Here is a 22598-nt window from a genome sequence, read left to right as displayed (position 1 = left end):
CCCAAGATGAAGGGGGGGTCTCCATGCTGAGGAGGGTCCGGGGGGGGGAGACTCCCCCAGGGTGGGCAGGGTGCTGGGGGGTCCCTAGGCTTAGAGGGAGGGGCCCTGCGGTAGGGAGGGTCTGGGGTGGGGTCCCTGGTGGGGGGGGGGAGTGGGGAGTGTCCGGGGGCCCCGCGGCCACCCGCGCCCGCCAGCAGGTGGCGCTGCAGGATCATGAATGGGCAGCCTGAGGCGGGGGCGTGGCTGGGACGTCCCAGGGGCGGGGCCAAGCGTCAGAGGAAGCCTTATAAGGGGCGGGTCCCCGCCGCGCGGGGCGGGGTTATGCTAATATTCGTCCTCGGCCTCCTAGGGAGCGGCGAGCAAGAGCCGCGCTCGGGCGGGGCGTTAGGGAGCGTCGCGCAAGAGGCGGCTGCGGCGGCAGCGGTGAGTGTGCCTGGCCGGGGTCCCCCCCCCCCCCCATCCCGGGGCGGTGGGGTGTGGGGGGTGGCCTCTAACCCCACCCGGCCCCCCTGTGCGCTGCCAGGGTGGGGGTCCTGTGGTGGAGGAGCCTGTAGGGTGGGGGGGGCTCCTAGGGTGGGGGGTTCCCGGGGATGGGGGTCCGTGAGCTGCTGCAGCGTGACCACCCCAAGGAGCCTGCAGCACCCATGGGTGCAGGTGCCATCAGCTGCTCCCGAGCACCCACCGGTGGGTGGTGTCTGGGTGCCCGGCCGCCTGCTCCCCTCCCTGCCGCCGGCGGCCCGCGGCGGATCGCAGGGAGCGATGGCCAGGGAGGGGGATTCGATGGTAAAAGTGATAATCGTTGCCTTTGCCTCCGAAGGAAACGCATCGAAGCGGGAAACGCGGCGGCAGCCGGGGGCAGAGCAGAGGCGCGACGGCCCCGAAGACCCGCTCGCCCGGGGACGTCGCCCGGGAGCCGCCGTGGGAACCCGCCAGGGCTGGCCCGGAGGCAAGAGCAACCCGGGGCTGGAGACTGTATTGGCAGCCGGTGGCGTGGGCAGAGCAGCCGGCGGGGCCCGAGGCGGGTGAGGGGCTGCCAGGCAGGAAACCGGCCCCTCGGGTTCGGCCGGGCGGCGCTTCGACTTCAAATCACTGCAAAACAGTCGAGGGCCGCGTGCCTTCCCGCCCCAACCCGCGGGGCGACGGCCGGCACCCAACGCAGGCGCTGCCGTCTGGAGCGGCTAATCAATCCTCCTTTATTAGCTCTTCGTTTCTCCCTTGGTGTTATTACCGCTGGGTTGGGGAGGGGGGCGTTGGAAACGTGGCAAGGGGCTTTTGGGGCCGGCGAGGCGCCAGGACGAGCGGGGCGCTGAGCCGCTTCGCCGGTGCGGCCTCATCCTGCTGGAGAGCCCCGGGCGCCTTCCTCCCGACCCTCCTCTTCCGCAGGGACCGTCGCGCGTGGCTCCTCGGTGGCCTGCAGCGCCTGGGGCGAGACGGGGCGGCCGCCCACCCGTGGGGCACGGCACCGTGCGGGGACCTTCCCGGCCGGACGCCTGGGTCCCCGGGCTGGGGAGGGGGAGAGGGGTGCACCCGGAGGGGTGCACGGGAGCAGGACCCCGGCCCGTCTCCCACCTGCCGTGCCGCCTAGTCCCTCCGCTCTGCCGGCTCCCTCCGCGCCGAGCTACCCGCCAGGTAATCCAAGAGGACGAAGCCGTAGGCTGCCGGCTCCGGGGCCGCCTGGGTGGAGAGAGGCAGAGGAGGTCGGAGGAAGGCCGGCGCCGGCGGCGGGGGGGCCGGGCGGCCGCACTCACCCGGAGGCTCAGCCTCTGCGCCACGTGCTGCGGGTCGCTCTCCAGGATCACCCTGCGGCGAGGAAGGGCCGCGGGGCGGCGCGGTCAGGGCGCGGGAGCCTCCGTGCCTCGGTTTCCCCTCCGTGCGCGACGCCTCGACGAGGAGCCGGGGTGGGATGCTCAGGTCCGGCCGGGAGCCGGGCAGAGACGGAGCCGGCTCGTTTCCCCCGCCCGGGGACACCGCGGGTCCCCGCAACCCGCCGTGCCCCCAGCTCCTTTTGCTGTTTTGCCCCCAAACCCCGGCAGCAACTCACCCCCCGTCCACGATCTCGTCCACCACCAGGAACGCCCCGTCCATGTTGTCCAGCAGCCAGCGCTTCTCCACGTCCCCGCTGCGGGCGGCATCATGCATCACCCCCGTCCCGCTGGGATGCGGGGTGGGGGGGGCCGAGACCCCCTCCGTGCCGGGGTGGACGGCAGCGGGGGGGGGGACACACGCGGGTTTCGTCCCGGTGCCGCTGCTGGACTCACCGCCGCACGAGGCCGAGGGTCTCCACGAGGCAGCTGAGAACCGACGCCAGCACGAGCTGCAGGGACGAGCGGCGGCGTGAGCGGCGGCCGGGGGGGACCGAGGGGGGCCGGAGCTGGGGGGGGGGCTCACCTCGTTCTCCTGGCAGCTCCCCGCCACGCAGAAGAAGAGGTCGGCGCTGCTCTGGCAGACGGCGGTGAGGCCCTGCAGCGCGGCGACGTCGCCTGGTGCGGGCGGCCGGGCGGCATCAGCCGGACCCGCTGGGACCCCCCCGCTCCGGGCCGCCCCCCCCCCCCCCCGGTGCTCACCGCCCGCCCGCTGGGCTTTGCTGAAGACGCTCCTCTCGAATGCCGCCTGCTCCTCCGGCGAGGGGAAGGTGCCGTCGTAGTACTGCGGACCGGGGCGCCGGCGTCACCGCCGGGACCCCCAGCAGCAGCCCCGAAATCTGGCCCGGGGGGCAGCTGGGGCACCGCCGGCCTCCCTGGGTGGGGGGAAACTGAGGCAGCGAGCCCTTGGGGGGGGCGCTGCGCGGGGGTGCTCGGCACCGGCCGGCCCTACCTTGGCCAGGAGCCGCTGCCCATCGCTGTCCAGGATGAAAAGGGCCTTGACGGTGTAGAGAGAGGGCTCCCGCCGCTGGGACGGGCCGGGGGCTCAGCCTGGCGGCGGGTCCCGCCGGACCCACGTCCGTCCCCCCTCTCCGCTCCTTGCCCCCCGTTTCTTCCCGTTCTCCCCATTTCCCCTCTTCTCTGTCCTCCCCAACACCTGTTTTTTCCCCTTTCTCGCTGTCGCTCCCTTTTTCCCCCCTGTTTCCCCCATTCCCTGTCCCCGTTTCCCCCTGTTTCTCCACCTTCCTCCCCTGTCACCGCCCCCGGTCTCTCCCCGTTTTGCTCGTTTCCCGTCGCTCTGCCTCCCCTTCCCCGCCGCTTTCCTCCGCTCCCCGCTGGCTCCCCGTTTCTCCCGGCTCCCTGTCATCAGCCTGTGTTTCCCTCTCGTTGCCCCGTCTTTCCCCTGTTTTTCTCCCTTTTTTCCCTCCCTTTTCTCCCCATTTCTGCTTGCTTCTCCATGTTTTCCACCGTTTCCCATCTCTCCTGTTTTTTTCCCCCCCATTTTTCGGTCTCATCCCGCTACGCCCGTGCAAAGTTCCCGGGAAGTTGCTGTGTCCCCGCTCCCGGCCGTACCGGCAGCCCCGCGGGCTCCATGGCTCCGCCGCCCCCGGCAGCCCCCCGCCGCTGACGTGGCCGTGCGCGGCCCGGCCCGCTCCGCCCCGCGGCCCCCCTGTGCCCCCCCTGCACCCTGCCTCAGCCCCACTGCATTGCCCCCCTGCCCCCTGCTCTGCACCCTGCATCGTTCCCCCCCCCCAACCCCGGCACCCTGCTCTGTCCTGTTGCACCCTGCTCTGTCCTGTTGCACCCTGCTCTGCACCCTGCATCACCCCCCCGCACTACCCCCCGCACCCTGCTCTGCCCCATTGCAACCTGCATCGTCCCCCCGCACCCTGCTCTGCCCTGTTGCATCCTGCATCGTCCCCCTGCACCCCACATCACCCCATTGCACCCTGCTCTGCCCCCCCTGCACCCTGCCCCCTCCCCCTGCACGCTGCTCTGTCCCCAATGCACACCCAGCCCCTGCCCTTGCACCCCTGCCTTGCCCCACTGCACCCCCATCTCACCCCCCTGCAGTACCCAGGCCCCCCCGAGCCCACCCCCTCGGCCATGTGCCGTGGGGTGCCCTGGAGCCCGGGACTCCCAGGTGCCCCAAATTGGGACTTTCAGGTAAGCCCATGGGGCCACCCGCAGTGGGGCAAGGGGGGGGTCACCTCCCACCCCAATTTCTGTGGCCTTTAACTCGGGGACCCCTCCGTGGGTGCCAGGGACACGGTGGGGAGGCGAGGGCAGCGAGATGGGGCGTCCTGGCGGCGCGGGGAGCCCGGCGCGGGGTCCGGCCGGCGGGTGCTGGTGGGAGACGGGCTCGGCCCCGGGGGCAGCACGCGGCCGCTGCCAGCGCATCGGCACCTCCCTGGGCGCCGTGGCACGGGGCCCTCTGCCCCGTCGGGGGCTGCGGGGGGGCCGGGATGCTCTGGACCCTGCTGCAGGAGAGGCTGGGGCCCCCCCGGGCGGTGATTCCCAGCTGGTCGTCCCCCCCCCCCCACCGGGGGGTCTGCAACTCCAGGTCTGTGAGCTCCCGGTTGGTGATCCCGGGGCTGGGGACCCCCCCCCAGCTCCGACCCTGCAGCCTTGGTCTAGGACCCCGGGTGCGCGATCCCGGATCTGGCCGTGGGGGCAGGCTGCCTGCTGGCCGCCCTGGCCGTGACCGTGGCCGTGGCCCCGCCGTCCCGGGGTCCGGGAGGTCGCGTTGAGCAACCGGCTCCCGCCCTGCTCCGACCCAGAGTCTCTCCGTGACTCCCCGATTGCAACCGATTCACCCATTTGCTTTAACCTCCACGGCTGGCGCTGGGGGGGGTGGGTGGGTGGCTGAGGGGCACGGTTGTGCCGGGGCTGGGGGCTCCGATCCTGCTCCTGCTCCAGCCAGCGAAGCACCGACGCGCTCCCGGGACGGGCCCTTAAGCGAGGAGCACGCTCGTGCCGAGAAGGGAGGATCGGGGGGCAGGAAGGGAGGAAGCAGCGGCCTCAGCGATGCCGGTGAGGGCGGGAAGGGTGCTGGAGGGCGGCCGGCGGGCTCTCTGCCGCCCCGCAGGAGGCCCGATTCCCCCTCCGCGGACTCCAGGCTGGAAAGCGCATGGGCGGCGAGAGCTGCATCCTGACGCGTGACAGGAGCCTCGTTCGCCGGGGTTGAATTCGAACCCGGGGACCAAAAAAACACCCCAAAACCCCCCAAAACTCGCTGTGGGATTGGCCTGGGAGAGCAGCTCGCCCCCCCCCCCCCCCGGTCGCTGCTGGGCCGAGCCCGCCGGCGAGGCAGGTCCGTCGCTCGCGGCGCTCAGGTGACGGGGCCGGCTGCCATCCCTCCAAATAACCCCGCAGGGGGAAGCTAAAAATAACCCGGCGAGGGGGCAGCGCGGCTCGAGTTGCTCCGGGCACCCGCCGCGGACGGTGGGTAGGATGGAGGGGAGAAGGGGCTCCCACCACGGGGGGGGGGGGTCATCGCCCCCCCCCCGGCTCTCGTGGGTGTTTCGTGGCTCGTTTTTTTTCTTTCCCCAAGAGAAAAGCGGGGAGACGGCTCGGGGCGAACGAGTGAGAACGAGCCAAGGCCGGAAGCGGCGATGGCGCCGCCGCCATGGCCGCCCCGGGCCCACGGCGAGGCCTCGGGCCTAAAGGCGCTGGGCGCCATGGCAACAGCTCCAGGGCGGGGCGCTGCGCTGCCGGGATTGGGGCGTGTGGCTGCCACTCAAACGCCGGCCCCTGCGCTCTGCCTCATTGGTGGCCGCCGCTGTCGCTCGGCGGAGGCGCCGCGTTCTATTGGGTAGGCGCCCTGTCGCTCCGGCAGCGCGTGCGGGGGGCGGGCCAGCGGCCTCGCGTCTCCTCTCCGGGCGTCGCGCGGGGTCCCCGCGGGAGAGCAAGGGGAGGGAGCAGCGGCCCGAGCCGCGCGCCGATTGGCCCGCCGGGCCGCCCATCACCGGCCGCGACGGGGGCGGGAGCGACACCTCCCCGCCGCCGGCTATTGGTCCGGCGCCTTGTCCCGCCTCGCCTTTCCGGGCGCCGATTGGCGGGAGGCGCCGCGCGAGGCGGGCGGGGTGGCGGCGGTTGTGGCAGGGCGGGGAGCGAGGCGCGGGGCCGGCCGCCGGCGGCTGCGGGGCCGGGAGCCGGCAGCGGGCGACGGCGGCGGAGAGCGGGTAGCGGCGGGCGGCGGGGCGGCGGCGGGGGCCGGGCCACGGGCTGCTCCCGACCGGGGGGAGGCGCTGAGGGGCGGCGGCGGCGGCGGCGGGGGGGGGAGGGGAGGCGCTGAGGGGACGGCGAGGCCGCGCGCGCGGCGGCGGGGGGGGGGGGCGGGTCACGAGGAGCTGGGGGGGGTCTTAAAGGGGCCGCGGTGGCGGGGAGGGGGGAATCTTAAAGGGGCCGCGCGGCCCCTTGTCAGGCCGCGGCCCCGGTCGGGAGCAGCCCGCGGGGTGGGGCCGTGCCCTCGGGTCTCGCCGCCCGTGGGGGGCCCCGAGTGGGTGTTGCGGTGCCGAGGAGCGAGAGGGAGCCGGGGCTGGATGCCTCTCCAGAGAGGGGATGTTGACGCACCAGGCTAAGAATAGCTCAGGGAGGGGAAGCGTGGACAATGCTGTCGCGAAAGGTAACCTTTGTTTTGTGTGTTTCTGCCTCAGGGTTTTGTCAGGAAATCAGCGAGATTAGCTCGGCTCCTGGGGAGGCTGTGCGTGGCGAAACGGTGTAGTAGGTACATGTGCAACGCTTAGGGTGGTGCCTGGTCGGCGCGTTATCGCCTTTGCGCACTGGTTATATTTCAGCTTCTGATGAAATCGCGGCCAGAAGTGGAGGAGTCTTTGAACCTTTCCTTGATCAGTACCTTTGACTCGTAGAGGCTCCTTCAAGAAGCTTCTCAGACCTTGAGGGGGAAAGAAGAAAGCAAGCAGTTGGCTGTCAGAGAGAGCACACCCTGTCCTGAGCGGGGCGAGGATTTGGGAAGGCTAGAGGAAGTTGCTGTATGTGAACTTTTTGGACAGTAAGTCACATGGATTTTTATGTAGCTTATGAACAGTTTTATAAAACAGTTATGTTTCAGAAGAGGAGGAAAGGGCACTGGCGGGTGGAGGCTGTCTCCGAGGGTATGGTTCGTCACTTCTTGAGATTTAAATCTTTGATTGGACCCTGCTGGCCAACCTGTGATTTCTGGTATGTTAGGAGTTTTAAAAGAAAAACAAAATCATCCAGAACCAAAGTTTTGAATGTTCTTTAGACTTTTAGCTTGTTGTTTTGTGATAACCTGAACTGTGAAGTCTTTGCTTTATTTTGTTTGCCTAAAAGTGGGGCAGAGGAAAGACAAACCCAACCAACCTGTTGTGTGGAGAGTTAATTGGACTTTTTTTTTTTTAAGCCTTCCACCTGTTTTCTTCTTTTCTCCTTCAGAAATGCTTTCTCTGAAGAAATATTTCACTGAAGGCCTCATCCAGTTCACTATTCTGCTCAGCTTGATAGGCGTTCGTGTGGACGTGGACACCTACCTGAACTCGCAGCTCCCCCCTCTAAGGGAAATCATTCTCGGCCAGAGCTCTGCTTACACTCAGACCCAGTTTCACAATCTGCGCAACACCTTGGATGGATATGGCATCCATCCAAAAAGCGTAGACCTGGACTATTATTTCACAGCTCGCAGGCTCCTCAATCAGGTGAGGGCCCTGGACAGGTTTCAAGTGCCCACCACTGAAGTCAATGCCTGGTTGGTGCACAGAGACCCTGAAGGCTCTGTGTCCGGTACCCAGCCCAGCGCCGGCATCGCCCTTGAGAACGGCAGCGGCCTGCAGGATGGGACCAGCCCTGACAATGGCGTGAGGGAGAGCGGAGCTGAGCAGGGATTTGGTGAAGAACTGGAAGACTTGGGAGCGGTGGCACCCCCAGTGAATGGAGACCTGACCAAAGAGGTAGGCAGTGCCTTCTTTCATATAAGACACGTGTCAGGAAAGAAAGGGAGCCCTTTGAGGGCTCTGGGAGTAGTCTGGCTCTGGCACGTTTGATATCCATCAGGGCCTGTTAAAGTGAGCAGGACTTTCTGCATTGTGCCTGCTTAGCACTTTGGAAAAGTGGGCCCCTGCTTGTGAATTGCATGGCGCTGAATTAAGCTTTAGCTAGAGGGCTCTAGGTGGATACACGTGGTTTGTGTTTTATCCTCTCTTTTTTTTAATTGTTTTATTCTTGGTTTGAAAGTAGTAGTGAGAGGGGGTGAAAGGGTTGGGATCAGTATTTCAACCTGTGCCTGTAGCTTTGTGTTGTGAAACCGATAACACTGGGAAATAAACAGGAGCATTGGGTAACAGCCATATCCCAGGTGCCGAACGGGTGGTTGGGTTACTTGCTGCTGGAGTTCATCCAGTTGATGTTTATTGCTTGGGTTTTCATCAGAGAAGGGTGGGGAGAGGTGAATTGGAAAGAGGTTTATTTTTCTGTCTGAGCGTAACCTTTCAAATGCTGTGATGCAATCAAGTTCTGGCCCCCAGTAGCTGCTGCGCTCTTTCCTTTGTGGCGTTGGTTTCTTTGTCAAGGCATGTTCAGCCTTAACATCTCTCTGGCCGTGTTGTGTTGATGTTGGTGCTGAATTCCAGTGTTAGGTGCTTCTAGCGCCGCTGCTGCTCCTCATAAATTGTTCAGGGCTGAGCTGCTCAGGAGGCTGGGCACAGAAAGAGCTGAATTTGACTCCTGTGATCCCCTGTCCCCTGTGATGAAGCTTAGGGGTGGCTCTTTGGCACCAGAAGGTGGGGAACTTTGCAGGCAGCTGTCGCGGATGCCTTGAGCTTTTGTCATGTGGTTTCTGCAGGCAGGAAATCGTGTAAAGACAGTGATAGGAACGCATTCGTGTAGGAGAGGCAACGGTGACGACTGTTTCAGATTTAGTATTTACTGAGGATGGGCTGATGCCGTAGGAAGTGTGGATGGTGCCTAGGTTGTACTTGCGGGAAGCCTTGCCCTGTCCGCTAGGATCTCCTAGCTCCGGAGGCGAAGAGCATGTTGGCAGTGTTGAGACTATGGAACTGAGTGTCAAAGCCCTCTTTCTGCCTGCAGCCAGCGCTTTGTGTGACCTTGGGTGCCTCCGTAAGAGGAGCTTCTGTAGGAGGATCTCAAAACACAACACTGATGTTCACAAATTTAGCTTCTTCGCTGCCCAGTGAGAGAGGTAATTCCCTGTTTTGGGAACGGGGAAGAATTTGATGAAATGCTTTGTCCAAGGTCATACGCAGCCTGTGGAAGACTCGGTTATTTTTTCCCCTCTACCTTGTGTTCTAGGCTGAGGATGTTGAGTGTGGAGAACCTTTGAAGACATGACATATACCGCTTCCACCGGGCAGGTGTCTTGGAGGAACCAAGATTAGATTTTATAGAAAGCTCTGTTGCAGATTTGAATGGCAGTAGGTCGATAACACTGCTCTTTTCCAGAGGCCTGCTTATCTGTGTCTTTAAAATACAGTCATGCATTAAATACCATTCTTACTGCACGTGGCCCATATGCAGAATGCAGTGACCCTGCAACAAATTGGCCAGCTCAGACTGGATTTGCTGGGAGTGAAACTCCTGGATAATCTAGGTAATGCCATGCGGAAAGCACACTTGTCTGTATTTCAGTTTCATTCCAGTTGCTCCTTTAGGGAAGGGTGGGGAAATCTTTCTTTGTACCTTCTCTGATCTGCTTGTTCAAGTGTCCCCGTTCTTCCAATCCCACTCTGCCCTCTTGAGGTTTTTTTTTTTTTTTTCTTTTCTGTCTTTCCTGCAAACTGCTGGCTTAGACAAGAGGGGAGAGGGTATTTTTAATTGCACCTGCTCGGTGTGCTGTGATCACTTGGGGCACAGCACCTTTCTCAGTCCTCCGTGAGGCTCCGAGTGCCAGGAAATCCTGTCTGCCAACCCCGCCTCTGAGTGCACATGCACGTCACATCGTCACATCTCCCGGTGCTCCCCCCCCCCCCCCCCCGGGGCCAGCAAGACTGTACTTGCTGCTGATGTGATGCTTCAGAGCGTGGAGTCTTATTTCAAAGCGTTGCCCAAGTGATATTTTTTTTGTCTTTGTCTGGAACCTTGACTCTCCGCTCTCTGGCTTGGCTAGTAAACGCCGAGCAGCTACAGGGCCTTTCCGCCAGGAATATTTTGTGCTATGCAGCTCCCAGCAGATGCTGCCTTCGGAGTGCACCTACAGGGCTGGATTCTTCCCGGTGTGCGATAGGTAGCAGACGGGGAGATGATGATATGCAGATGGCTTTAGGATAGGGATATAAATTTTTCCATGACTTCTCCTGGCACTTAAAATGTTGAAACACTATTCAGGTCATGTGGGCCAGACACGACCTTGCTCTTGGAATAAGTCTGTATTATTTTAGAAGCTAGAACTTACCCTTGGGTATGATGCAGGGTTCTCGCAAGCTTTGCAGCTCAGACAGGGATTGAAGAAGGGTTCTGAGGGTCATCCCAGAAAAACAATTTAATTTTTTTTTCCTTGGGACGCCTACTTCTGCTTGTCATGTTGCTGTTACCCTAAAGACAAGGATATTTTTCGGATCTCAATTTATTTGGTTATTTTCTCTGCAGCGTTGGGGGAGGGGGGAGGAACTGTTGTCCTCTTTGGAAAGACCGGTCCTATACCGTTTCCACAACAAGAGGATAAAAATACATAGCAGTGAAACATATGATGAGCTGTTGGTGCTCAGTATTATCCCAGTATGACAAAGCTTCCCTCCAGCCAGTGCTCTGGTAACGGAGCATTAGCACAGGGATAAGATCTCCTTACACTTGGCTGTGCCCTCGTACAACAGTCTTGTTTACAGTCAGTTCCTAGGGACAGCGAGCAGATAGAGTGACTGGCCCAGGACGTGCCGTTTCTATTAACCTTAGAAGCGAGGGGGGGTAGTAAGATTTCTGCCTCAACTCCCTCAGCTCAGAAGAGCGAGAGCATGTCTTTGTCAGTTGACTGGAGTAATTTGTAGGTTTAACTGGGGATTTTTTTTTTTCCTTCTAGCTTAGTTTTCCCATCTGAGACGTGGTGTTGAAACAAGGGAATGAACCAAGGTCATTCCGGCCTTCCTTTTAACTGCTGAGATAACGTTTCCTCCTCAGGGTTTATATCTACAGCTCTTCTGAAGCTCCTTAACAAGCTTTCCCTCTTTGAAGAGTTGCTGGGCAGTAGAATTGGGTCTACGATGTCCTCTCCCTCCCTGTGCTGTGACATCTGGCAGGGGCAAGGAAGCCCGCTGTACCCTCAAGTATTTTATACGGCCGGGGAAGCTGGAGCGCGGTGAGGGCTGGTGATTTGCCCGGCGCCGTGCAGTAAGCCGGACACGGGCCCGGCCCTGAGCTCTAACCCTCCGCAAGGCCGCCAGCGGCGCCTCCTGCGCTTTCCAGGGGTCTCCCGCTGCGGGGAGGGGGTGAAGCGGGAAGGAAGAGGAGTCTGCGGCGCTGACCCGCGTCCCCGGCCGGGCAGGCTGCGGTCTGGCCCCGGGGCCGGGGGTGGGGAGGCCGCAAGCGCTGGCGGTTCCCCCGCGCCGTGTGCGGCCCTGCCCGCGCCAGGAGCCGGATGCCGCAGGGCGCGAGGGCAACCACAGGGGGGCGGGAGCGGGAGCGAGAGGCGGCCGGGCCCCGCCGGCCCCGCGCCGCTGTCGGCGGGGCCATGCGGAGCGGGCGGCCCCGCTGCGCCGCGGCGGGGGAGCGGCCCTGCAGGGCGGGGCGGGGCGGGGCGGGGCGGGTGGGGAAAGCCGCCGGCGGCCTCCTCCGATTGGCCGGGGCGGTGGCCTCCGGCGGCGTCGATTGGGCGCGGAGCGTCGGAGCGCGGGGCGGGGGCGGCGACCCATTGGCGAGAGCAGAGGCGGGGGGCGGGGCCGGGCGGCCGCCGCATCCCCGGCGGTGCCCCGGGGGCGGGGATTGGCCGCCGCCGCCGCAGCCTAGGTAACGGGCGGGGGGGGGGGGGGAGGAGAGGGCGGGGCCGCGCCGCAGCCCGGCCCGGCCCGCGCAGCCCGGCGGGGGGCGGGCCGGGCCGGGCGGGGAGGGGAGGGGAGGGGAGGGGGCGCCGCCGCCGCCGCCGCAGCCGCGCGGGGAGGGAGGGGGCGCGGGCGGCTCCCCCCGCCGCAGCGGGGCCGCGGGCACCTGTGGCCGGGGGGGCGGAGAGGCGGCGGCGCCCGGGCGGCGATGCGTGCGCGGCGCCGCGCCCCGGCCAGCCGCCGCCCCCCCCGGGGACCATGATCGGCGCGCGCGGCGGCCCGGGCGGCAGCTGGGGACATGAGAAAGGTACCGGCGGCGGCGGGGGGGGGGGTCTCCGGTGCTGCGGGGATGCCGCGCTGCGGGAGGAGCCGCGCCGGCTCCCCGCTGGGGTGCGGGCTGCAGCGGGCCGGGCGGGGGGCCGCGGCGGGGCTCCCCGCCGCCCGGGGTGGGGGGGTGGTGGGGGGGGTCTCTCCGCGGCCCGGGCACGGCGGGGGTCTGGCGTGTCGCGGGCAGCCCGGCGGCTCAAGTTGCATCAGGTGGCTGGAAATGCGGGGTTTTTCCTCCTGGCGCACTCCACCCCTTTATGCAAATGGCAGGAATGGCACCACAGGCTGATGCAAGCTGGCCACGGCGCAGCCACCGCCACGGCGCAGCCACCGCCACGACATTGGCCCAGCCGGCGGCCTCCGGCCTCCTCTCCCTGCGCCGCGAGGCCATGGAGAGCAGGGAGGGGACGGCCCGAGTCGCTTCCCATGGAGTTCCCGTCCTCCCTCCCACCCGGCTCTTCTGCAGAGCTGCTGTCGGAGACCTAGCGAGGCAGAGCGACCAGAGGCTGTTATGGAAAGGCGGCACAGACGCTGCACCGCGTGCGCGCCGGGGCTGAAGGAATGGTGTGCCTAGTGCGGGGCACCGGGAGGGCACGGGAGAGCTGCGCCGGGCGGAAGAGCCGAGCAGCCTTGAAGCACGCCCCGGCCGGGGGGCTGCTGCGGCAGAGCAGGGTAGAGCGAGGCCCAGGCTGGGCGGGCTGGAGGCGCTGGCCCTCGGGGAGGAGGCCGCCGTGCTGCAGGAGGAGGGGATGTCCCTCGGGGAGGGGCAGGGGGGAGCAGCCTCTCCTCGGCGGGGTGGGTGGGGACCCTGCCGAGTGCTGAAGAAAATCTTGTCTGTCTTGCAGGACATCGATTTGATTGACATCCTGTGGAGACAGGATATTGATCTCGGCGCTGGGCGAGAGATTTTTGACTACAGCCACCGTCAGAAAGAGAGCGAAGTGGACAAAGAACTGAGTGATGGGAGGGAGCGTGGGGACAGCTGGAGGAGCGGAGGGAATGAGATCTTGGATAGAAACCTACTAGTTGATGGAGAGACCGGGGAGAGTTTCCCTGCGCAGGTAACACCCCTGAGGGGGTCTGGCTGGTGTCTGTGCCTGTCCTTCGTGGCGACGCAGTGCTCTGAGGTCTGCGCTCCCGCTGCGAGCGCAGGGAAGGCGAGGGGCCCTCCAGCCAGCTGTCAGCGCGAGTGGCATTGAGTGTGACTTTCACTGGGGATCTGCTGAGCCGTAGGATAAGGGTTGCCTGGGTGGACAAGAGGATTTGACGCCGGAAAGCGCAGTCTGTCTGTCAGGCTGGGGAGCTGCAGCGAGGTAGACAGGGTAACAGCCGTGTCACTGTCGGCACAGCGCTAGGATGTCAGCTCTGTTCCACGGCGCGGTTTGGGAATGAGAGTTGCTGGTTCTTACTCTGCCTTTAGGTTGTCTGGCAAAGCGGTGGGGAGTGTGGAGCAGCGTAGGTAGGAGCAGAATCCCCTCCAGCCTGTAGCAGAGTCGCTAGGTGAGACTTGCTCGGAGCAGAGGGCGTACGTTTCCGTCCCTGGTGCGCTTAGGGGCAGCTCTGACGTTCTCCAGAGCAGAAGGATGGAGTCTGTGAAGCACTGGGTGGGGCCTCTGGCTCTTTTTGGATGCGCTGTAATAAAGCCCTGCTGTAGGAGCTTGTTTTTCATTACCACCTCCCTAATCCTGGGGCTATGATTGCTTGTGTTTTGCATCAGGTGCCTGGTGTGGAGGATCAGACAGCCCTGTCCCTGGAGGAGTGCCTTAGGCTCCTGGAGGCCACCTTCCCTTTCGGGGAGAATTCGGAGGTGAGTGGAAGTGGCTGCAGAGGGGGAGGCAACTGCGTCTTGCCTGTCGGTGGTGGGAGAGATGGATCTCAAGCCAGGGACAGCTCTCGTTAGCGCACTGGGATTTTGGTGCCTTTTGTACCCCTAACTGAGACCACAGAACTGGCAGTAAATTGGGTTAGTCTGTTTAAGGAGGCTCCAGGCATCATGCCTGTGAAACTCGTGTGTGGAGGGGGGAGGGGAGGATGGTCACAATTAATTAAAGACTTCTGGCTTTGCTTCTAATTAGTTCATAGTGAACTGTGGAGGAATAACTGCAACCAGTTTGCTTTGAACAAAGGAGAAGTAATTGCCTGCGTGGAGGTGGAAGGGCATTCCGGGGATTGCTGCCTTCCTGGCCGTGGCTGAGCAGCCGGGGACTGACTCTACCTCACGTGGTTAGTTTCCAGCTGCAGATGTCTCCACCCTAAGCGAAGCTGTGCCTAGCGAGAGCAGGTCTGCGGGTATCCAGAGCGGCCTGCTGTCTCCTCTCCTCGCAGAGACTGAATCCCCCTTCGATCTGGAGCAGCAGTGGCAGGACCTCATGTCTATAATGGAAATGCAGGTCAGCTCTTGGCGGGCGCCCTTGCTCTCTTTTCTCTTCCCAGGCCGTGCCTGGATCGGGACCGCAGATGTAAAGGCTGCTGGGAGGTGGGACAGCATCTCTGATGAGGTGGCTGCCACCAGTCAAGGTGGTGAACTTTGAGGGGTGTTCACGGGAAAGTGTTTGCCCTTCCACGCACAAATTGCTTTTCAGTTGAATGTACAGTAGATCTAATGGCTGTTCCAAACACCTGGTTTTTGGAGAATTGTGGTTTGGGGGTTAGTAACAGTTGCTTTGTTCTTTGTCCCATCCTGTGTGGCAACACTGTGTTGCCCTTGTCGCGACTGCTATTGCTGGCAGAGTCTTAAATCTTCTGCAGCTGACAAATGCTGCGGGGGCCACTGGAGCTAGCTCCTTCCATGGGATCTGCAGGCATTGTCTTTCCTCTTTTTGGCACGTACTGGTGGTGGCTGAAATGTGCAAAGGGGACTGGAAAAAAGCAGGGCTTGAGTGTGGCTTATTTACTGAACTGTTTCAAATCTTTTCCAGGCTATGGAAGTGAACAACACAACCACTGAAACCCTGTATAATAGTACAAGCGGAGACCTGCTGACTTCTAACTACAGCCTTGCGCCAAACACTCCCATCAATCAGAATGTCAGCCTGCATCAGGCCTCCCTGGGTAGCTGCACCCAGGACTTCTCCCTCTTCAGCTCGGAAATCGAAAGCCCCTCCATGCCTGGCAGCTCAGCCCTGCTTCAGCTGGCTCCAGACAACTCCACCGGCCTCAACACAACCTTCGGCTCTACCAACTTGAGTGGCATCTTCTTTCCTCCGCAGCTGAACAGCACAGTCAATGAGACGACTGGCCCCGAGCTGCCAGACCCGCTGGGTGGTCTTCTAGACGAAGCCATGCTTGATGAGATCAGCTTGATGGACTTGGCTATTGAAGAAGGCTTCAACCCAGTGCAGGCCTCTCAGCTGGAAGAAGAGTTTGATTCTGACTCAGGTCTTTCTCTGGATTCTAGCCACAGTCCTGCTTCTCTTAGTAGCTCAGAAGCCTCCTCCTCTTCCTCTTCCTCTTCTTCTTCCTCCTCTTCCTCCTCCTCCTCCTCCTCCTCCTCGTTTTCTGAGGAAGGAGCTGTCGGCTACAGCTCGGATTCTGAAAACGTGGACTTTGAAGAAACGGAAGGGGCAGTTGGATACCAGCCAGAGTACAGCAAATTCTGCCGCATGAGCTATCAGGACCCATCGCAACTACATTACTTGCCTTACCTGGAGCACGTCGGCCACAACCACACCTATAACATGGCACCAGGGGCTCTGGATCCCGAGGAGCCCAAACTGCCCAACGTCGGGAAGAAGAGCAGCAAGGAGAAGCCGTCCGAGTTCCTGGACAAGCAGATGAGCAGGGACGAGCATCGAGCCAGAGCCATGAAAATCCCTTTCACCAACGACAAGATCATTAACCTGCCTGTGGAGGAGTTCAACGAACTTCTCTCCAAGTACCAGCTCAGCGAGGCGCAGCTGAGCCTGATCCGGGACATCAGGAGACGAGGCAAGAACAAGATGGCTGCCCAGAACTGCCGCAAGAGGAAACTGGACACGATCCTGAACTTGGAACGGGACGTAGAGGACTTGCAGAGGGACAAGTCCAAACTGCTCAGGGAGAAGGTGGAATTTCTCAAGTCCATCCGCCAGATGAAGCAAAAGGTGCAGAACCTCTACCAGGAAGTGTTTGGTCGTCTGCGGGATGAGAACGGCCAACCTTACTCTCCAAATCAGTATGCCCTACAGTATGCCAGCGATGGCAGTGTTATTTTGATACCTCGCACCTTGGCTGACCAGCAGGCCAGGCGGCAGGAGAGGAAACAGAAAGACAGGAGGAAGTGAGGCAAGCGGGAGGAGCGGGAAACTAAAGTTAGAACTGGAGAAGGGCTGAGCCTGGAAGTACGTAGAGGAACTTTCATGCCTTCTTATCCAATATATCTTCTCAAACATGACTGCTGCCGGTCAGTGTACAGGAAGAGACTGGTGCACTTGGAGGGTGTGGGACCCGCACATTGCGTTTCTGATGGCTCCCTGCAGGGAGAGACTGGGGAGGAATGGACAGTGCACTGGCGAGCCCAGCGCCTTCTACAACCTGGAATCCTTTGAGCGCAGGAAAATAAGCTGGCATCACTGGTGGTGAGAATTGGCAGAGGTGGAAAAACTACTGTTAGGAACTGGCTTTAACTAAGAAAAGAAAAGAGATTTAAGCAAATGAACTTAAAACAAGTTATAGGAGAGACGTTTTTCTGAACTTCCAAAGTTCTGTGATTTCAGGTAGTTGTTTTTTTGTTTTGTTTTGTTTTTTTTTTTCCTCCTGAACCAGTTTTGACATCGGTGTGTGTGATTCAATCTGATTTAATTCCAGATTAACCAACATCCCTTCCTTGATCAGACCAGTGCACACATGGAAACACAAGTGGTATAACTTCCATTAATCCTTTCCAGTCTGCGCACTCTTAGAGGGGGTTAGCGGGAGAACCATTACTGTATGCCTGGCGGAGTGGTGCAGCCTTCCGGGGGCGGGGGGAGCGCTTAGCTAGAGCTGTAGGATTGCTGGGAGGGGTGGAACTGGAAAGGGTTAACAGAACCAACGCGATAACGCAGCCCCCACCAAACTCACAGAGCATGTCACTGCCGCCGAGCCAGCGCCGTGCTGGGACGCCGAGATGCGTTAGATGAGAAGGCACGCAGTCGCCTGCATGCAAACGCTGTCTTCTCCCACTGACTGGCTGAGGAACCGCTTTGGGGGGGAGGTGGGGAGGGGTTGGGCCATGAGCACCCCCCCCCCCCCCAGCCAGGTCCCTGGTGGCTCAGGGGGAGCCGGGGGGAGCTGGCTGCTGGGGGGCCTGAGCGCCCCAGGGCGTGGGGTGGGGGAGTGGCAATTCCAGCCGGCGTAGAGCACAACGGGAGCGGAGGGTTCCTACCCCGGGACGTGGGCTTGTCACTTATAGAAATAGACATCTGTTAGGATTCCTGTTTCTTAACCGCGCTTTGATTTTTAGGGCTTCAGCCCTGTTTTCCCTGTAGGGGCTAGAGTGCTTGTGTTGAGTAAAAGGGAGAAGCCCAAATGTTCAAAGCTGCTAAATGTTCTCTTTGCCATAAAGATTCAGTGTAACCGTGTGATCACATTATAGGATTCTCTTCTGTCCCTAGGTGTTGGTCTGACTTCCTTTGTTTTAAGGAGGGGGGTGGGGGTAGTGCCTTGATCACTGTTGGTCTCCGAGATGGAGACAATCCTAGAAGCTGTATTTACAATATAGCACAGCTGGGAGTGTACTGACTTTACCAGCAACTGAAAAGCTTAACATGGCTTTCCTAGCCCGTCCTGTGCATGTGATATGGGGTGAGGGCAGAGCACTGAAGGGAACCCGGCGCAGCTGAGGAAAGACTCAGTGTGGTAACTTAAGGGAAGGAGCCCCTGCACTGCAAGAGGGAAGCCAACCTCTGCTCTGGGAGGCCTGGGGAAGGCTGCGGTGGTGCAGGGCTGCCAACAGGGAAGCTGTCTGCTGTCATGGACATGTTTTTCCAGGCTCTGGGGAAAGCAGTTGCATCTCAGAGAGCAGCGTGGTGAGACCTGTGGGGGTGCTCAGTGCGTTCACCGTGCCCCTGAACAGCACGAGCTGGATGAGCTGGGACCACAACAGTTTCCCCTGCAAAGCTCCTGAGATTCAACAGCTTTACTTACGTGGGAGACGAAGCACAAGTAGTGGAGATGTGGTGGGTGTGGGGAGGTTGGAATGGAGCCCTGCGTGTATGTTTTAAATTATTTTCCTCTTAGAACCTTTATTTTAATGGTCTGTGACCTGTCAGGGAAAGAAGAGAGATTGTGTGAGCACAGGACAAGAAAAAAAATAAAACGGCTTATTCACTGTATTTGTTTCATGGCCTTTTTTTTTTTTTTTTTAAAGATTAAAATGGGTTAGGGAAACTAAATGACTTCCTCTTCTGGGTGCTTCTCAAGCACTGTGGCCCTGGCGCTCTTCTGCTCTGCTGTGTTCAGGGAGCAGGTCTGGTTCGTCTCCATGTACCAGCCCTGTCCGCAGGGCTTCCTGCCCAACTTCACAATGAACTCTTCTTAAAGAAAGCAGAGAAAAGTGCTTTTCTGGTTAAAATTCACAGCTGCCCTCCCCTTCTGCTCCTGCTGGCAGCACTGCCAGCGCTTCAGGCCTTGGGCCCTTCCCCAGGCCGTGCTCCAGTGCCGGCATCCTCGTGCTGGGCGGCTCCTGCTGCTGCCAGGGCCTCACCGCCGCTGCTCGGCACTCAGGAGCGCCTCACCCTTCCTCTCCTGCCCCAGCTCTGACACAGCTCTATTAATAAAAGCCTGCTTTATTGACGTTACTGCAGCCCTTCAGGCTCTGCAGCCCGCTCACCAACCAGCATCAAAGGCGAGGGGCTTCGCAGGAGGGCAGCGATCGGCCTGCTCTTTTTTTTTTTTTTTTTTTCCCCTGTTTGTTTTGGTTTCGTTTTTTGCCGGATGCCCGGCAAGGGGGAGGACTGGCTCACTGGGGCTATTTGCACCCGGGGCGGGGGGGGGGGGTGTTTACTGACTCCAGAGTGGAGTAAGTTATTGGTCTGTCGGCCAAAGCAACCTCCAAACCTGCTGCAGATACAGGGCAGGGCCATGGCTGGAGCCAGCCTGGGTCCTGCCAGCAGCAGTGGCCAGATGTGCTTCAGCACAGCCTGGCCGCCCTGCTCAGTGCTTACACTTTTGGAGCCAGCCCTCAACGGCCTGCTTTCCTGTTGGGCAAGCAAATGGCATCGGCACAGCTAGGAGGAAAAAATAAATAAAAAAAAAATACAAGAACCCTTTTCCTCTTGCAGCTCAAGCCAGTGCTGCTGCTATGTTACACAAGCCCCACCTTCCTGACAGGTTTAGGCTGTAGCGTTGGTTACAGAGCCAAAGTTTACTCAATCATGGGTATATTTATATCATGCGCTGCAGGCTAGCGCCTGCCTCCCCCCTCGCTGAAGGACTAGGCCCAGGCAAGCCTGGCAGGAGCGCGGAGAACCAGCTCTTCATGCCTGGAGGGATGAACACTGCTAAGCCCCTCGCTCCTGCCACGCAGCCCACGGACGGGCACGGCTTGAACCCGCTGCTCAGCAGCTGGGCTGCGCCGTGGCCGTCCCCACCGCGCGGCCCCTTGGGGTGAGCCGTGGTGGCACCGCTTGGCTGCAAGCCGGCGGGTGGCTGCCAGGCTGGCTTTAGCATTGGCTCAGGTCCCTCGTTTGCAGCCCTTTCCCCAGGCAGGGCTAATCATTTTTGGGTCCTGCTGCTCCGTTAATGCCCAGCCAGTCTCAAGGGCAGGCACCGGCTTTACTGCTGCTTTACATAAACGTTTGTGCTCTGCCCGGGGAGCAGCCCGAGCTGTCGGAGCAGGCCGGCAGGCCGGGCAGAGATGCCAGCAAGCAGCTACTGGGCGCAAGCTGGCTGCTTTTAAACCAGGCTGCTGCCGAAAGCCTCCCCGTCCAGCCGGAAGGACCGTGGGCCCTGCTGAAGACTTTACTCACAGCTTGTCTGACCTTCTGCTCTTTATGAAAGAAAACCACTAAGGAAAACTAGTCTTGGGAGCTACTGATGCATCAGCAGGAGCTTCAGCGGGTAGATGAACAGTTGCACTTAAAGCAGAAAGAAGCATTTCAGGATGCTTTCCTTATGGCTTAGCATCACTTATACCCACCACCTCATTGATACTAGCTGCTTGCAGGCTCTGCGTTTTCTCACCTGGCCCCTAGTGGGGTATGAATATTATGCAGCACTTCTTGCACCCCTGAATCAATTATTTAGTTAATAGAGCCTATGAAGAGAAGCCTGGACCTCTGGGTGACAAGCTACTGGGGGAAAGGGCCGGGGGGGGGGGGGGGGGGCAAAGGAAGGAAGCCGAGGCTGAGGCAGACCTTGGCCCCACTGGACTTGGGACACCTTCCTTGGCCAGATGCTGGCACATACTGGCTGTACCAGGAGAGCAAGCAGAAAGCACGTGATCAGCCTTGCCTTGCCTTCACTGGAAGAAGCAAAGTCTTGCCTTGCACCAGGTGGTCAAAGGGCTGCAACGGCCCACCCAGTACAGGTTCCTCAAGGTTGAAATCTCTTCTTACGGGATTGGAAGAGTTTATCTGCTCCCGCTGTTAGCTGGGAATTGAGCCCAGGATAGCTCCACACACGATAACAGCTCAGCCAAAGGGAACATGAAGCATTAAAATGCGTATTCCAAGGTGGCTCCAGTCTCTCTTCCTGGGCTCTAGGGTATTTATTTCTGCTGTTACTTCAGGGGCTGTTTTAGAACGTTATATTGGCTTGCAAAACCCACAAGACTTGCAACTGCCCTGGTGATGCTACGAGAACATTACAACCCTCCCAGAGGAGTTGATCCCCCCTCTCCCAACTGAGAGAAGGAAAACTTGGCCCAGAGGGCACGCAGACTCGAGGGAGGAGGATACACCTTTCTACCAGGGCTCTAGCTTCCAAGTAGGCAGAATCAGGGCTTGCTCTCCACGGCTCCTTTCAGAGCTCAGCTCCAAGTCCCTTTGCTGCTGCTCTCCCGCAGAATGGGATCTTTCACTTCGTATCTACGCTCCTCCGATCACACGTGTCCCTGCTCGCACATGCAGAACACGAAGGCCCCGGTGCCCTGTGTCTGGCAGGCTACAGGTGACCACAGAGCTGTTTCCAGCCTCCAACACTGGTACATCTCAGAGCAGCAAGAGCAAGACAAAAATTAGCCTGACAAAAATCCATCCAGTTCTGGCTCCCTGCCTGTGCCTGTCACATCCCGCTTTGGGCAGCCGGCACCAGCCTTTGCAGGTAGCAAGAGGGGCAGGCAAGATGGGAGCTTAAACAGCTCCTTACCTACATTACTGTCACTTCCATGTCATGCCATGCGCTGTCAGAGGCGCAGGCTGCCTGCCAGCCTGTAATCAGGTGAAGTGCAGACCTTTCATTTTCCAAGGCAGGAAGCACTTAGCCACCAGCAGGGCCCCGTGTCTATGATCTCGGCAAGAGCCGCGGTGGAACGGCCTTTTTAACAAGCGTCCGGCTGCTGCGCTGCTCCTCGGCGCAGAGGTCAGACAGCTGGGCACGAGCCGTCTCGCTAAGCGGGGCAGGCCGGCCCTCGCTCCCCTCAGCCGCCGGCCTGGAGCGATAGCCCAGCTCGCGGAGGCCAGGGAGGACTGCCACGCTGCACCTGCGAGGCACAGCTCACTCGGGGATCTCTGAGCTCTTTACAAGAGTGAGACTATTTTCCCGTGACTTAGTTTCTCATCTCGGGAGAAAGAATTCTCATCAGTGCCAAGGCCGGAGACGGCCGCTACCGAGGGCTCCGATGCCTGCTGCCCCGACTGCGGGGCTGGACCTGCTACTTCGAGAGCGCGGCAGGACTCACACACGGCAGGAGCCCCGCGTACTCCGCGAGGCTGCAGTCCCACCCCCAGGATCTAGCAACGCACATCTTCCAGCTACCTGCCCTGGTCGATCTCCCCGGAGCCTCCTCACGGAATTGCAGCCTTCTTATGTTCAATTAAGTGGACGTTACTCCTTCCATCTCTAGTGATTAATACAGGTTTAATTGCTGCTTCTGCTGGCTGCTGGGGCAGGGAAGACATTTCATTGTACCTCTGGGTATAGGCTGCACTGTTACGAATAACCTGGATTTCAACTGGCTGCAGAGTTTTGCAGCACTCGATAACCGTTAGCGAGGGGCTGGCGGGGCCCCCGTTTGGTGACGAACACCACACAATAACCTACTGCTTCTATCTGGGAACGCTCAAACCAGCGAGCCAGCAACTGCCACCCACCTCTCAGGCAAACTTTTGACCGCTGCTACGTGGGCTCTGCTGCAGAAGTTGCTACAGTCCATCTGTACGATTGTACAAAGTGTTGATGGACAGAGCAGAGGAGACAGGGTTTATTTTCTTCATACATGAGAGTTTGTGGCCTTCCAGCAAGGCCATAGCAAGAACTGTGGCTAAAGATGGAAATGACCTCACTTAAACAGCCACCAGAATCATCGCCAGAACTTTAAAAACTTGAT

The 22598-nt window shown here is 60.6% G+C and overlaps 2 protein-coding genes across 13 annotated transcripts; one reads left to right on the top strand and one right to left on the bottom strand.

Moving 5' to 3' along the window:
- Positions 1-1169: 1169 nt before the first annotated feature.
- On the bottom strand, positions 1170-3486 carry COPZ2 (COPI coat complex subunit zeta 2). 3 transcript variants are annotated; one of them, XM_068918965.1, is made up of 9 exons: positions 3435-3486; positions 2815-2889; positions 2565-2646; positions 2389-2480; positions 2259-2314; positions 2042-2119; positions 1749-1800; positions 1570-1674; positions 1170-1420 (listed from the first exon to the last, which is right to left on the bottom strand). In XM_068918965.1, the coding sequence occupies exons 1-8, from the start codon at positions 3453-3455 to the stop codon at positions 1582-1584; spliced, it is 549 nt and encodes a 182-aa protein (XP_068775066.1). In that variant the 5' UTR covers positions 3456-3486; the 3' UTR covers positions 1170-1420; positions 1570-1581. The 3 variants fall into 3 exon arrangements, with proteins under 3 accessions (XP_068775066.1, XP_068775064.1, XP_068775065.1); XM_068918963.1 differs by having other exon boundaries at positions 1172-1420; positions 1749-1881; positions 2565-2737; positions 3435-3475; XM_068918964.1 differs by having other exon boundaries at positions 1172-1420; positions 2565-2737; positions 3435-3475.
- A 2463-nt stretch (positions 3487-5949) lies between these two features.
- Positions 5950-18444, top strand: NFE2L1 (NFE2 like bZIP transcription factor 1). 10 transcript variants are annotated; one of them, XM_068918817.1, is made up of 8 exons: positions 5953-6046; positions 6521-6591; positions 6734-6876; positions 7281-7792; positions 12997-13212; positions 13869-13958; positions 14380-14541; positions 15070-18444. In XM_068918817.1, the coding sequence occupies exons 4-8, from the start codon at positions 7283-7285 to the stop codon at positions 16411-16413; spliced, it is 2322 nt and encodes a 773-aa protein (XP_068774918.1). In that variant the 5' UTR covers positions 5953-6046; positions 6521-6591; positions 6734-6876; positions 7281-7282; the 3' UTR covers positions 16414-18444. The 10 variants fall into 10 exon arrangements, with proteins under 10 accessions (XP_068774921.1, XP_068774926.1, XP_068774918.1 ...); XM_068918821.1 differs by lacking the exon at positions 6521-6591 and having other exon boundaries at positions 5984-6046; positions 6662-6876; positions 7281-7540; positions 7634-7792; XM_068918820.1 differs by lacking the exon at positions 6521-6591 and having other exon boundaries at positions 5950-6046.
- Positions 18445-22598: the final 4154 nt, after the last annotated feature.

Source organism: Struthio camelus, chromosome 25, assembly GCF_040807025.1.
Source record: "Struthio camelus isolate bStrCam1 chromosome 25, bStrCam1.hap1, whole genome shotgun sequence".
Lineage (NCBI taxonomy): Eukaryota > Metazoa > Chordata > Aves > Struthioniformes > Struthionidae > Struthio > Struthio camelus.
Note: the sequence above shows the minus strand (reverse complement) of the source record. Positions and strands in the feature narration are given on the sequence as shown.

What these genes read in the sequence shown, in the direction of transcription:
- NFE2L1 (XM_068918820.1), top strand. Translation starts at nt 7,283, where the DNA reads ATGCTTTCTCTGAAGAAATATTTCACTGAAGGCCTCATCCAGTTCACT. An exon ending in ATGGAGACCTGACCAAAGAG is followed by an intron (nt 7,793 to 12,996) that starts GTAGGCAGTGCC and finishes TCTGTCTTGCAG; the next exon opens with GACATCGATTTGATTGACAT. An exon ending in CTTTCGGGGAGAATTCGGAG is followed by an intron (nt 13,959 to 14,379) that starts GTGAGTGGAAGT and finishes TCACGTGGTTAG; the next exon opens with TTTCCAGCTGCAGATGTCTC.
- COPZ2 (XM_068918963.1), bottom strand. Translation starts at nt 3,455, where the DNA reads ATGGAGCCCGCGGGGCTGCCG. An exon ending in ACCCTCGGCCTCGTGCGGCG is followed by an intron (nt 2,120 to 2,258) that starts GTGAGTCCAGCA and finishes TGCCGCCCGCAG; the next exon opens with CGGGGACGTGGAGAAGCGCT. An exon ending in CGCAGAGGCTGAGCCTCCGG is followed by an intron (nt 1,675 to 1,748) that starts GTGAGTGCGGCC and finishes CTCTCCACCCAG; the next exon opens with GCGGCCCCGGAGCCGGCAGC.